This window comes from Tachypleus tridentatus, chromosome 8, assembly GCF_004210375.1.
Source record: "Tachypleus tridentatus isolate NWPU-2018 chromosome 8, ASM421037v1, whole genome shotgun sequence".
NCBI classification, from domain to species: Eukaryota; Metazoa; Arthropoda; class Merostomata; order Xiphosura; family Limulidae; genus Tachypleus; species Tachypleus tridentatus.
In genome coordinates, this window is record NC_134832.1 from 63,329,765 (window position 1) to 63,345,504 (window position 15,740).

General features: G+C 34.6%; 1 protein-coding gene across 11 annotated transcripts in view; it reads left to right on the top strand.

Annotated features, from left to right (window-relative positions):
* Positions 1-15,546, top strand: part of LOC143222526 (uncharacterized) — a 91,115-nt gene extending 75,569 nt beyond the window's left edge. For 8 of the 11 annotated variants that reach the window (XM_076449134.1, XM_076449143.1, XM_076449140.1 and 5 more), the window contains 9 exons: positions 2,400-2,495; positions 4,559-4,636; positions 4,805-4,858; positions 6,197-6,422; positions 9,996-10,038; positions 13,610-13,651; positions 14,088-14,186; positions 14,447-14,549; positions 15,318-15,546. In XM_076449134.1, coding sequence (XP_076305249.1) covers positions 2,400-2,495; positions 4,559-4,636; positions 4,805-4,858; positions 6,197-6,422; positions 9,996-10,038; positions 13,610-13,651; positions 14,088-14,186; positions 14,447-14,549; positions 15,318-15,437 — 861 coding nt within the window. In that variant the 3' untranslated portion in view covers positions 15,438-15,546. The remainder of the gene's footprint in view (positions 1-2,399; positions 2,496-4,558; positions 4,637-4,804; positions 4,859-6,196; positions 6,423-9,995; positions 10,039-13,609; positions 13,652-14,087; positions 14,187-14,446; positions 14,550-15,317) is intronic. The other 3 variants (XM_076449137.1, XM_076449145.1, XM_076449139.1) reach the window with 2 other exon arrangements.
* The last annotated feature ends 194 nt before the right edge of the window (positions 15,547-15,740 follow it).

The following is a 15,740-nucleotide window of genomic DNA, read 5'->3' on the forward strand; positions in this document are numbered from 1 at the left end:
TCGAATCCCCGCCACCGAACATACTCATCCTTCAGTCGTTAGGGCGTTATTTTGTGACAGCCAATCTCACTATTCTTTGGTAAAAGAGTAACCGAAGAGTTGGCGGTGGATGATGTTGACTGTACTTTCCTCTTAGGAAATTACGTATAGAGGTTTTTGAAAGAGATAAAAGAAAATTTTTGAAAACGTTAACTACATATATATCTGTAGTTAACTAACTGGTGGTTTTCCCTTCAACACTTTTATACTTTCCTTCTAGTCTATAGTCTAGGGATGCTAGTTGAGATAGTCCTCGTGCGCTAAGTTCAAAACAAACAAACCTTCAGAATGATGTATTGTGCAGGAACAAGAGGTATGAAAGGAACCCGATCCTCTTCAGTGAGGCCCAGAATGGCCAGGTGGTTAAGGCACTCGACTCGTAATCCGAGGGTCGCGGGTTCGAATTCCCGTCACACCAAACATCCTCGCCCTTTTAGCCGTAGGAGCGTTATAATGTGGTGGTCAATCCCACTATTCGTTGGTAAAAGAGTAGCCCAAGAGTTGGCGGTGGGTGGTGGTGACTTGCTCTCTTCCATGTAGTCTTACACTGCAAAAGTAGGGACAGCTAGTTTTCGTGTAGCTTTGCGCGAAATTCAAAACAAATAATCCTCTTAGGTCGCGAAATAACACGACGCTTGTTCATTTGCACTGTTCACTGCAGAAGAAGACATATTCAATCAATTCAATCAATAAGTTACCTTTATGTACTCTTGTATGTTATCGTTTATATGGTTCTCTTTATTTCTATGGGTTTTAATAATCTAATTGGAATAACTGTAATCGCGATAATTGCAAACATCGAATCAAACTGAAAAGTGATAAATCACTCGGCACTACTCGATAAGCAGCTCACTCACAGTTACAAGTAATTTGAAATGCTGCAAAACCCCTTATGAGGAGTGTGTATATATAATGTAAATGTTTTCGCTACGTTATTAATTAAATACATAAACAACTTAGTGATAGTAAGGGGTAAATATTAATGGTGAAGCATTGATAGTGGTGTTCAGAAGAATATTTTTAGCCGCGGCTTGTTTGTTTGTGTTGAATTTCGCGCAAAGCTACTCGAGGGCTGTCTGCTCTAGCCGTCCCTAATTTAACAGTGTAAGACTAGAGGTAACGCAGCTAGTCATCACCACCCACTGCCAACTCTTGGGCTACTCTTTTACTAACGAATAGTGGGATTGACCGTCACATTATAACGCCTTCACTGCTGAAAGGGCGAGCATGTTTGGTGCGACCGGGATTCGAACCCGCGAGCCTCGGATTACGAGTCGAACGCCTTAATACGTTTGGCCATGCCGGGCTTAGCCGCGGCATAACGGCTCAAAATGACTCCGAGTTTGTTTGTTGTTTTTTTTTTAATACAAACTTTTAACTCGTAGCTTGTTCTCTCTTGACCGATTTTAGATCTAATTACAAATTTGGACTTCTTAGGTCAAACTTTTTTTACTGGTGTATTTGTCAACGCTTAAGGCCTTTTAGATTAATTACTCTCATCCTATCCAAAAGAATTTCACTTAGAGGGTAGGCTAGTAGAGGTCCTGATGAGTAGTAAAATCGAATCGTTTGTGCTCAGGTTCTACGTTGATATTGTCGGTACACACAAATATAGCTAATAAAAAGGTAAGTGGATTTAGTCGAAGAAATTCATGTTCCACGGCTATTAAAGATTCCCTCTTGTTTTATGCTGCTAAATATTCTATTGAATTATCATTTATTTGTGTTTAGATATTAATTTATCTTTACTATGAGTATTATTATTAGCAATACATCCTGGAGTTAAACAAGGCATATTGATTGGAGTTTCTAGAATTCCCACTGCAGATAGAATTTGCGTTTGTAGTGGCTTGCTGTTATGGTTACGACTTTTGCTCCCGGTTCAATATCACACGACTTTCACGAAATAAGAATACAACTTTATGGACTGTTTGTAGTCATATAATATTTGAACAACAGGATAAAGCGCCATCTGTAATAATGGAGGCTTTAACATTTTAGTTTAAAAAAACAACAACAGATATAAAATACAGATATAATTGATTAACGTAACGGTTTTTCTTCTGATATGGATTTACTTTGTCTTTTTCTAAGATATAAAAATTATTTATTCTTATCTGTGTAAGCCAAAGTTCCTCCCACCCATCCATCAAATTATCATTTTAAGTGTTGTTGGCAGTTTAAAAGTCATTCATCTTTTTTATGAAGTTAAAAATTAAGTTATTTAAAAATCAACGCGGCTTGGCCTTTGTTCTAGTGTATTTTGTACTCTGATTATGTTACATTATAGATTGATGGTATATATTAAATTATGTTAGTTGTTACTTCTTTACTGATTTGGTTTAATTGTGTTATTTCAGTTCTTGATACCTGTGGGAAGTGTGACAAAAATTACCAAAGAACGTACAGCCAAAATAATACCCAACGCCATTGGTATAACAACACACGATGAAAAGGTTTGTACTTATTTTTATGTATACTTTAAGTAAACCCATTTTTTTAGTAATTCTGTTACAGTTACATAACATAGTAAAATAGGCTCATTTTATATTATAATATTATTTTTCTGAACGATGACATTTCTCGCTTAATAACTCGTAATTTCTTTACTGTCGATAGGAAAACAAAATAGTTTGTTTGTTTGTTTTGAATTTCGCGCAAAGTTACTGGAGGGCTATCTACGCTAGCCGTCCCTAATTTAGCAATGTAACACTAGAGGGAAGGCAGCTAGTCATCACCACCCACCGCCAACTCTTGGGATACACTTTTACCAACGAATAGTGGGATTGATCGTAACATTATAACGCCCCCACGGCTGAAAGGGCGAGCATGTTTGGTGCGACCGGAATTCGAACCCGCGACCCTCAGATTACGAGTCGCACGCCTTAACACACCTGGCCATTCCGGGCCAAACGAAAAAGAGCGAGTGAATTAGTGTTACAGGAAAAAAACAACAACTTATCTCTTGTGTAATGCGTATTTATTGTTTGTTTATTTTTGAACGTGTATGTTGAAACAACACAAATATCATTAATTCAACATGTACATATTGTACAAAAACTTATTCTAAGAACTCGCCAGTGTAAACAAAGGAGAATATGTTATAATATGTCAATTGTATTACATCTACTATATCCAGTGCCAATGAGGCCTTTCGTCAATACCAGGGCTCATCAAGCTGGTTAGGATATGACAGACGTAGTATGATCTGTGTGAAATATATATTTCAGTTAAGAGTGAAAGAAAAAAAACCTTGAACAAGGCCTATTTGAATTGAAGTGTTAGTGTTAGTTATGGTAAATTTTGTTGGAGATAAATTAATTGTCATCAGACCGGCATGGCCAAGTGGTTAAGGCACTCGACTCATAATCTGAGGGTCGCGGGATCGAATCCCCGTCACACCAAACATTCTCGCCCTTTCAGCCGTGAGGGCGTTATAAAGTTACGGTCAATCCCACTATTCGTTGGGAAAAGAGTAGCCCAAGAGTTGGCGATGGGTGGTGATGAATAGCTGCCTTCCCTTTAGTCTTACACTGCTAAATTAGGGACAGATAGCCCTCGTGTAGCTTTGCGCGAAATTTGAAAACAAACAATAAATCGTCGTATAGTTTTAACAAAGTAGGAGCCCTTGCACAGTGAACATCCTTTATTGGTTTTCTTTTATGCATACAGAAGCGTTACGTAAAGAGTTTTACTTCCTTAGACTCTAAAATCATCCCTTTCAGTTTCTAACAGTTTAATGATAAACTTTGCTTTACTCTGATTTCAGAAAATTATGCTGTTGCCACAATAACGATTTATGTTAAAACGGATATCGAATATTTTAAACACTCGGTACTAGTAATCGATATAACCTACTCTTTTAAAAACTACTAGGCCTGGTTGTTAGGAAGCTTGATTCGCAGTCCATGGATTGCTGATTCGAATTCCCGTCAGCGAACATGCTCGCCCTTCCAGACGTGGGGACATTGTAAAGTGACGGTCAATCTCGTTATTCGTTGGCAAAAGAGTAGCCCAATAGTTGGCGATGGATAAATTTGACTAGTTTCCTTCCCTCTAGTGTGTGCCCCCCAGCAGTACAATGGTATGTCTGCGGACTAAAATCGCTAGAAACCGGGTTTCGATATCTATAGTGTACAAAGCACAGATATCCCATTGTGTAGCTTTGTGCTCAACTTCAAACAAACCCTCTAGTCTGTTACTGCTAAATTAGAGACAGCTATCGCAGATAGCCCTCAAGTAGCTTTATAAAAGAAAAAAATCTAAACCAAACCAAATATGTCTGCGTTATGTTAACGAGACATTAAACCAAAAAACCAGGTATTACACGTATATTGGAAAGCACACATAACACTTATTTGCTTTTGTTGGTAAGGAATATATCATATATATTTCAGAGCTAAAATGTTCATACCTACACACCTTAAACAGAAATTAAACTAATAAAACATCAATGTAAAAAAATTAACATTAACTGAGTAAGCATTCTATGTTGGATAACATCAATATTTTTTCTTAGTATGTTTTTGGGTCACTACTGTCCAGAGATGCCTCCTACCAGCTGTTGTACAAAATTTGGAAAAAATCGTTATGTGAGGTAAGTAATTAATTTTCTGAGTTATCACGTTCAAAATAGGTAATAAAAAAGAACAAAAATACAAATATGTATTTGTCATAAGAATAATAAGCATTTGAATAACTAGGCATTGTCATAGTGGCAAAACTTATGGACGATGTTTATTTAATTCATTGCATTGCTTATCAGGAACTTTGTCAACCAGATGACAGTGAAAGTGAAAACACCTCTGTCATACTTCCGGTAGGTGTTTTAAATATACTACAGTTGTTTTTTTCTTCTATCTACACAACTTTCTCTGTTTGCAATTATTTACTCGTATCCGTCTATTCGTTTCTAATGGCATGCACGTTTCCATTCACTGTTCAGAATTTATCAGCACTAAACAATTTATCTTCTTTGTCTCCTAATTCAAGCATTGTTTGTCTTCTAGATTCAACTTATTTTTAACTGTTTACGAATTCGCGTATTAAGTTAGTTTCAAAATATAAAAACATGTTAACTTACTACTTGGCTTTCTATTTTCGCTTTTATAAATTATTATTTTTAGTACACCATATACCACTACAAAATATTAAATTTACCCGAACTAAATCTGCGTCTTGAAAACCAAATTATAAAAAAGTAAACAAATTATTAATAAATCGAATATTATTTCTTTGAGTAATTAGTCCATTTATAAAGTATATCTCAGCCAACCTACAAATGTGCTATGCGACCATATAGTTTTTTGACAATGTCGTAGAATCAGTATACAAAGGATTTTTTGACAATACGTATATTCCTGATAAAGATGTAATATTAGTTATTTAAAAACTTGTATATACATTTGTGGACTATCAGAATGATCCTTAAATATGTGAAAAAAAAAAAAACGTATAGGAAAAGTGAAAGATTTCTGGGGTTTTTGTGTATATATTTACAGATTATGAGACACTACATTTGCTCGCTTCATTGGTTTACTGATACATAAAATAACTGAAGAATGCATTGTGTCACTGGGACAACATTTGATTCCCCGAGTGGCATTTGATTATTTCAAACGAATTATAAATATTTTCAAAAAATAAGGCTTTGGATAACAATAAGAAACCTGTCACCTGTGAGTACCAAAGAACAGTCGATCGAAAATACTTTTAAAGTTAGTAAATGTTGTTATTTCAAAGATGATATGTAAAATTTATAACTTCTCAATATAAGACGTACTGGCTACATTAATTTTCATCTGTTGTAACACATCACTTCAGTAAGCAACTGTTAATAAAAAGTGTAACTGATAACTCATAGAACTGAGATTTGTAACCAGCAACATAAATAAATGTAATTATAATATACATAAATGTTGTTTTTCGTTTTCGACTTCTAAAGGAAATTCATTGTAAATATTCGAAAATACCAGGATCTTGGGTCCAAGTTGGTTTTATAGCAGGTTGTACTAATTTATTTTTGAACTATAATTGCAATTGATATTATCTGGTGACAGAATAATAAAATAGGTATTACTTTTACGTGTATAATACGAGCGTATATGGGGCTTCAAGCTTACAACACCAACAATGTTTCGTTTTCCTGTTGCATTAGAAAGGAATAGAAGACAAAAGCTTCTCTTCTAGTTCTTCAGATCAAACGACTACTGATGACGTCAGTTCCCTTTCAACTAGGACTAAAAAGGAATATATCCGAAAATCACTGTCCAGTCGTTCATCCTTGTCCTCCTGGTACAACTTTCATGGTGCGACCAGCCATCCTGGTGAAGTTTCTCCCAAGTGCCAACCGTCAAACAATATTGTTTGGAGTATCACCAAAGGTAAGAACACCGACTTATGACAGATTTAAAGCTTCGAATCACCCATGTAGCCGTGACCTAGTTAGCCTCTTAAAGATAGCTTATTGCGCTTTCTCTGCTACATTAAATCACTGGTTATATATTTCACTTAAGAATAAGGTTGGATAGCGTTGGGAAATTTTGTATTTTCGACACATAAAGCTATGAAACAGAGACAGGAACAAAATTTTGCTCATATTCAAATAATTATTTCTGTATTACATTAAAAAGGATAAATGTGTTTTGCAAAGGTTGAAATGAAAAGAAACAAGAGTCTTCATAAGATTATAGAAAAATGAAATATATAATTGTAGTATCGAAGCGATTATTGTTGTTTGGTATTGCATCTCTACAAGTAAATTAACAGCATTCAGTATTGTTAACGTCACCACCATCCTTCTAGAAAAACAAACATTAAAACCAACCACAGATTCGCGATACTTACGAATGACTCCTTTTGTTTTGTCGGTGTTTAGATTCAGTAGTAGATCTGGATGGTGGATCAGGTTCATTGTTTGTATTAATATTTCTCTTTTCATTTATGAACAACCGATAATAGTTATAGCTAGATTACTTCTGTAGGGTCCGTTAAAGTGTCCTGTTAGATTACTTCTGTAGGGTCCGTTAAAGTGTCCTGTTAGATTACTTCTGTAGGGTCCGTTAAAGTGTCCTGTTAGATTACTTCTACAGGGTCCGTTAAAGTGTCCTGTTTTAAAATTTGAAAATTTTGAAAATTTCTTTTTTAATTGAAAACTAAGAGTAACAAATATTTGTTTCTTGTTTTTTTGTAGTTTATATGTTATGCTGTGTAGAAACTTAGAGAGTGAATACTTTTTGTTGTGTTTCATGTGTTGCAAAGTTAAGCGTCCCTTATGTGACGTCATTTTAGTGTCTAAGACTAACTTACAGACAGCACACTACTGTACAGTGGTGCAAGTGGTTAAAATAGGTGACTCCTTCAGGTGGTTTTCACGTCCTTTTGGAAAAATAATGGAAAAGTGCATCAAAACCATGAAACTTCTGCATGCGTTAATCCTGGAGATTAATTCTGTTGTATAAATTTCTAAGCTTTTATTTTTTATCATACACTAAACAATACATAGCTTAAAATCATTCATCTAACCGCTAGAGAAAGTGACAACTTTTGATATATTTAGCGGATAATCCGCAAAGTTGACAACACTTTCAAAATCGAGGGTTTGAAAACCTTGTACGGTCCATCAATCCACATTAGACATTAGACATCACAGAGTAAACTGAACATATTACATAACAGAGAAATGGGTAAACGAGAAACAAAACATTGAAACAAATATTATTCTAATACAATGTTTGAATGAACTTGTAAACTACACGGGTTGAGTACGTTATATTAAAATGTCAGGCCATACTCTGTCTCACGACCATGCATTTTGACATTAGCCCTGCAGCGTTTTTTCCATTGCAAAAGGTTTATTATAAGGCTGTCATATTCAAAGCACACCTTTCCTTAATGAATGCTTTTCACAAGCCATCTAATGTACGAAGGCGACCGTTTCTCGATGCCCATTTTAACTGTTTGATCACACAGAAATTTAGAGGCGCTTTATAAACTCATTTGTCTTCGGATGGAAGAGCATAATATTCATTTTATTCTCTGGCTGCTTGAAGTATGCTTTCCAGACATAGATTCTGCTATCTGGTGCACATGAAGAATACTTGCCACTGACCTACATGCTCATGAATTTTCGCCTGTTGACAAACGACAAACTTTTCTTATCATGGCTTGGCTAAGGTAGGACTTGTTGCAAGTCTGTTTTAGATGGGTTCTATATACAAAGTTGATCTATACTTCTTTCTTTTCCACGTCTCCAAGTCGAAGTCTCCGAACAGGACATACCTTTATGATTCGAATGTATGGATATTTTTGATTGGAAAGGGCTGTTACATACCCTTTTCAAAATCAATCAGTTTTCGGTGACATCATACTACTAATAAAACGCCAATATTAAAATGTAATTTTCATATATGCCGTTCTACCCTGACTTTATAGCAGCTGTGATTGTCACGTGATCTGTTAATTTGAATATCTAAATTTGCTACATCATACCAACTTGCTGTATATTATAATGAATGAGATTAACTCACATCTAATTATTAGAATACTTATTTAAACTTTATTAATTAATTATTTTGATACCCTAGGCTACTAAGGTCTTGTATTGTGTATTTTTTATATATCTGAACAATATTTGTAGTTTGTTTTGTATGATATTTTGTTATTGTTTTATTTAGTTAAGTTTTAGTATCAAGTTTAAGTATATAATATATATTAAGTTCTTTAATAATGTTTGTCTTAATTTACTTTAAAGAATTACATAGTATTAAAGTTGTTATAATATCAGAATTAATGAGTGATAACATTTAGGTTTAAGGAAGAATAAAGTATGTAAGGAGCAGAATAATATTTTAACACAAAAAGCACTGTAAACATGTAAAATAATTACAAAATAGCAAAAGAAAATATAAAAACTCCGGCCAAGTTTCAAGGAACATTACCTGTTACGAAAGTGCTATCATATATTACAGCTATACTAATAATCGATATACACGTAAAGTGCTATTTCATTCCTGTCGGAAATTTCCTTTTGCTAGTCAGCAATAAATTAGCAGGCTTAAAATGCTAAAATCCAGGATTCGATTACCTGTAGTGTACAGAGTGTATGGAGTCCATTGTGTAACTTTCACTAATAAAAACCGCTGCAGTAACATGCAAGCAGTCCAGTTTCAGTATAATATTATTTCAGTATTATATGTGTGTTTACTCTTATTTAGACTACGAACTGCTAATGGAGCAAGGGTTTCTTGGTAGTTATTTAGAAGCCTTTCTTATTTGTATTAAGGTTGATTAAACATAACTACGGTGCTGTTCAAGGGCTTTTTTTCTTTAAAATGAACAAGCTTATTTGAGCTAATAACTCCACCTTAATTTACGAATGTTTGCTGCAAAAATTCTGATTGCACGTCAGTCGATTGAAAAAAAATTAAAGTATATAAAACCACTTTCATAGTTATCGAAGTACAATTTAAAAGTTGCTTAGAAGGTGTTTTTTGTTTGTTGGTAAGCACCAAACTACACAGTTTGCAGGTATCGAAATCAGATAAGTAAGTTCTCAAAAGTGCCGGTGAGTACAGGAGGCTCCATGATGGTTATGTAAGTGTTACCAGTGCTTAAAGTGGGGAGTTATCCCATGCCACTTCCTTTCAGGAGGGCTCGAAACTATCCCCCTGCTTTTACTAGAGATAAACAAACCACAAGAAATTCAGAGTGGCTATTTCAGACTCAGAATTGTTGGTCTAATTTAACATCATACAGAAATTAATTGGGTTCTCTTTTCTTTTTTAAATTAAATAATTTTGCAAACCATCATGCTTCTTCTCATCTTCCATTTCAAGCACTACACAAAAGATTATAACGTTAACCTTTAATAAAGAAGTTCATACAGATAAGTTTGTATAACTTTTACAGCATATATACTAAATTTATTACTTTACTGTATTTTCTTTAATTTACAGATTACTTTGGCAAGATAGAAGGAATCTTCTTCAGCATTTACAAGTAAGTATGAAACAAGTGAAACAAAACAGTCAGTCTAGTTACATTCACGTTAACCTAAAAAGTCGAGACTGTGCGCAGAAATTGTCACATTAGGATGAGTAAAATAACAAAAATATGAAATAGCTGCACGAGGGCTATCTACGCTAGCCGTCTCTAATTTAGCAGTGTAAGACTAGAGGGAAGGCAGCTAGTCATTACCACCCATCGCCAACTCTTGGGCTAACTTTTTACCAACGAATAGTGGGATTGACTGTCATATTATAACGCTCCCACGGCTGAAAGAGCGAGCATGTTTGGTGCGACGGGGATTCGAACCTGAGACACTCAGACTGCGAGTCGAGTGCACTGATTAGCTGGGCATGACAGGTACCAGTAAAGTTCAAGAGAATACACAAGTTTACGAGCCCGCACAAACTGATCATGCACTGTGCAACAAAATTATTACATTTGCTTGTTCCTGGGCAGAAAGTGTTATTTCCCAATTGCTTATGCTTAAAGTAAATGGAAAAGACTTATTTTTCTCTTCAGACTTTGCTTTTGTGACCTGGGTAATGAAATTTCAAATTTACCATTTTCCAGAACATTCCAGGTAGAATGTTGTTACTTACAATAATTTTCTAGTCCTTTCCATAGTAATATATATACAAGGGCTCCCCACTTCAGTTTAGTTATAGCCGCCTAAGTGAACACATAGACCTATCTGATTTTATCAGTGATGGCACCAAGAAGCTGCAAGCATTCTCCAGATGCATTCTGCTATGTATGTGGTCAATTTATCAAGACAAGAGCGAGAAAGTACTCTGTGACAGCATCTACTAAAATGTGTGAAGCCTACAAAGAACATTTCGACATGCTTGTTGGGGATCAAGACAAACCCTGGGCACCTCGTTTTACCTACGAGCACTGCAAAAAAACTGTAGAAGGTAAGACGGACGATTTTTGCTTGCTTGAATAGTAAGATTTTATATTATACAAATTTTAGACCTTTTAAAATTCGGTGCACCTCAAAGAGGAATACAACAGCGTCAAGACCTTGCTAGAAGCCTTGAAGTAATGATGAGTGGCTGGGAGGTTATCGGAGTCTTCAAAGTTCTGACATTCATGATGGATCTCCAAGGAGGCTTTACCAAGTTTCCCTGTTATCTTTGTCTTTGGGACACCGCAGCACACTATAACAGGAAGCACTGGCCACAACGGACCGAGTTCTCTGTGGGGAAGCACAATGTCAAGTGTGAGCCACCAGTGGACCTCCAGAAGGTGTTTTTTCCCACCATAGCACATACAATTGGCTCTTATGAAACAATTTATCACAGCTGTTGATAAGGGGTCTGCGGCCTTCAAGTCTGAGGCAAAGGTCAAAGTTGGTGTCTTTGTTGGACCACAAATAAAGAAGATCCTGGAGTGCACAGAATTCCCCAAGAAGTTCAGTAGGAAGGAAAAAAACCTAGGGGCAGCTTTGTCGCAGTCGTTCGGGGCTTCTTGAGCAATTACAAGACCGAAAATTATGTGGAACTGGTGAGGCTCTGGTGAAGAACTACAGCAAAATGGGCTGCAGGATGCCCCTGAAAGTCCATATCCTTGACGCTTACCTTGATAAATTAAAGAACATGGGAGCATACTTAGGTGCAAGGCAAGCGCTTCCACCAAGATTTTCTGGATTTTAACGCCGCTACCAAGGAGCGTATAAAGAAAACATGGTGGAAGACTATATTTGGGGGCTGATACGTGAAAGTGATTTACATTACAGTTGCAAATCTCGAAAAACTACTCATTTCTAAACATTTTTGTATAACTTTAGTATAAATACATGTAAATATTGATTCATATGTTGTTTTACTCAGACCTTATGTGAATGAAAATGTGCGAATTTTCCCGTTTTTACACAGAAAATGGGTTAATTTCTAAATTTTATTATCCAGGTCACATAAGCAAAGTTTGAAGGGAATAATGGCCTTTTTCTGTTACATAGTGTCATCGGGTAGAACAGGAAATCGTACATTATAGCACAAAACTGAATTGCTTTGTAACTATTGTTATATTTAGAAACTAACTTTTCGTCAATCGCTAGAGCATTCAGATGCCATTTGAAACTGAACCTTGGGTCATGCAAGATCTTTAAAAAATTTTCGATCTCCGTATTCACCAGAAGTTAAAATCCTTAAATCTCATTTACATGGGTATTGTGAACTTTATGGTTTCGCCTCTTAATTTTATTCGTTTAACATACATTATAAACAGCGCTGCATGTTTAGGATTATCCTTCAACTATATGTAATATCAATGTCCGTGTTTACATTTGTTTGTATAGTACTTCAAAATCCTTAGTTACATGGCAACTTAATCTTTTAGCTTGTGCTCGGGTTGGATATATAAAGCTTTAATCTCTATCTAATATTTATATCAAGTTAAATTAATAAAAAGAAATGCTTTACCCAATGGGAACTCGGATTTATATTATCAGATAATTTGTAAATAAATAATTCGTAAGCGTTTAAAGTGACTCGAGATTTACGCTTAATAACTGTAGGCATATTTACATCTAACGTACTATTATAATGAATATACTACTTTATTGACTTGTATAGATTAGAGACGGCTTGAAGGTTGTTTTTTTTTTAATTTCGCGCAAAGCTACTCGAGGGCTATTTGCGCTAGCCGTCCCTAATTTAGCAGTGTAAGACTAGAGGGAAGGCAGCTAGTCATCACCACCCACCGCCAATTCTTGGGCTACTCTTTTACTAACGAATAGTGAAATTGACCGTCACATTATAACGTTCCCACAGCTGAAAGGGCGAGTATATTTGATGTGATGGGGATTCGAACCCGTGACCCTCAGATTACGAGTTGGATACCTTAACCACTTGGCCTGAAGGGGTAGGAATAAAACTTTAGTTCGAGTGGAACATAACAGCTGATTTAGAATGTTTTGTCATAGTTTTGGGTTATTTCATAAAATTCTTGTTATATAATTACTAGTTGATACAAATTAGTTTTATGATTATTACTTTATTTCTACAAAGTTGATTTTGATAAAAGAGGCTTCCGTAACTGGTAAACGTTTCACGAATATTAAATGTTATATAAACTAACACTAAGGTGCAGGTTTCATATTACTGTAACTTATCTTCAGTTTAAAATGTTGGTCGTAATTAATCTAGATAGATTAACTGTTGAGACATCGTTACCAAGAAAATATATGTAAATAAACAGTAAGAAAGTGTTGTCTTTACAACTGGTACCATTTAACATTACACAGTAAGAAAGTGTTGTCTTTACAATTGGTACCATTTAACATTACACAGTAAGAAAGTGTTGTCTTTACAATTGGTACCATTTAACATTACACAGTAAGAAAGTGTTGTCTTTACAACTGGTACCATTTATCATTTCTTATTCGTTGTATTTCACAATTATACATTCTTTTTGCTGCACCTAGTGTCACAGCAAAATAAAACTTTTTCCGTACATTTAATCATACAGCAACTAGGAAGAGCATTATTCCTGCACTATGTAACGGTTTTTGACCTATTTAGAAATTAATATACAAAAATGTTTATTTTTTGTGCTTCAGAATTCCTCGGACAAACATACTACTGGCTGTCTCCTCTGTACTGTAAGTTGAAACTTTTATTGTTAGTGGTTTTATGTTTGTAATTGAGTCAGCCAAGTAAAATTAGGATTTTTCGGTAAAAATTACGAGTAAGGACGTCAGTGTAAATACGTAATTAATACACTTTCTTTTACACTGAGAATTCAAGGCACTACCGACTTATAAAGATTTCCAAGTTCGATTGATATCTTATCTAAAACTGCTTGTAAGTTATAAAGGATTTTAGCTTAAGTTTCATTATCGTATTCAAGCATCAGCAGTGGTATGTCAATAAGAACTATGAAATGTATTAATTTTCTAATGGTTCAATCATTATAAGAATTTAATACTATGAAAGAAAAGGCTTACTCTATATTAAACCAATTCTTCGTTATTATAATCTCTATTCACAACACTCATAGATACGTTGATTAATCCTTCCTGTCACATTTCATTCTAGTCTGGTGCTGCTTTTCTTGTCTGCAACATTTCTCATGTACAGGATATCGGTGGTTCATCGTCGGATAACGAACGTCGAGCAGTTGCAACCTTTTTCTATGTAATTATTTTTTTTAGAAATGTATTGAATGTCTAATATCCTTTACAATTCTTCTTGCTTAATACTTATCTACTTTTGATTCTAACATTTTTGACTTTTTAATAAGCTAAAGTTGACGTTCAAGTGGGAAATATTTTCATCTAAATACAAATCATAAACGCCTTTCCCTCGTTTGAAAAGAAAATACATATTTTTGCAATAACACGTCTTGACCGCCAGTTCTTAGATAAATGAGCTGATAAATTTTTTTTTTTTTTTAGACTGAAGCAAAAACAGAAAAAGTTCGGCCAATCAAAGATAGTAACTGAAGAAGTGATTCAGTTGACAGACAATCTACAGAATCGAATCAATCAACTAGTACTGGTAATGTTTTCCCACTTTATTTGACAATTAAAATATTTCTGTGTACATTTACATTAAGGTTCAGTTTTATAGTTTAGCCTTATCCAGCCAACTTTAATTGATAAAAAATTCTAACAAAAATCAACCTATTTTGGTGTGATGTTAAATGGCCCAAGATCTTTCTTTTATATTCAATATTATTTCTCACACAATCTTTTCATGTAAATTCACCACTAAAATATTTAAGCAAAATAATTATCTCAAGAATGCAAACATTACTGTGTAGTATTAAAAAGTTTCTGTTCCTGATCCACTTGAAATAAAAATGTAAATCATAACGGCTGGTATGGGTATTAACACTTTTATTGATGAGCAGAAATGTTAACCTGAAGATGACCTAGGAAGGTCAAAACGTTGTTCTCTGCTTATCAATAAGTGTTAATACCCATACCAGCCCTTCTGAGATACAGTTCCTGTTCTGTCTCAAATTTTTGATGTAATAAAAATTCTTTTGTAACATCTCATTGAACGAGGAAGTAAAATTATACAAACTACGTGCAACCAAATTGATCTATTAATTTGTAAATTTTTCTCAAATTAGAATTTTCAGTGACTTATAACCGATATATTTTCTACATTTATGAGACAATAAATAGTGCATTTACATTTAATTTTTCAATTTTAAGATAATGGTAAAGCAGTTAGTATCTCACAATATGTATAATGAACCACAAAGAGCAATAACATAATACTGAGCACAACTTGTAAATGTTTACTCCATTATTTTAGGTTAGGAAATCCTTAGCTGAGCTGATGGATGTTGCCATACAAGATAAAAACTCTTGCAACACTGAAAAAGAGGATGATTTAGATACTGTTCCAGGACAGTGGGTGGTTGTTGGAACATGAGAATTCCAACGTCCTTTATTCCGTCTTGACAAGCCAAATCATATAATTCCATGTACTTTTCACTTACTCTAGTCACTTTCTCTTCTGGTTAAATAAAATTTGAAAGTCACCTATTGACGACACCATTTTGTAAACATTCGTTCCATTTTAGTAATTGAACCAAAATGTTAATTCAAAACTTACCAGTACCCCTAAACAACTTGATTTCTTTTTGTAATTTTAAAATTTATCATATATTTGCAACTATTTATGAATATACATCTATTTAACTGCATGCTCATTCCTTGCTTAGACCATGAAGCA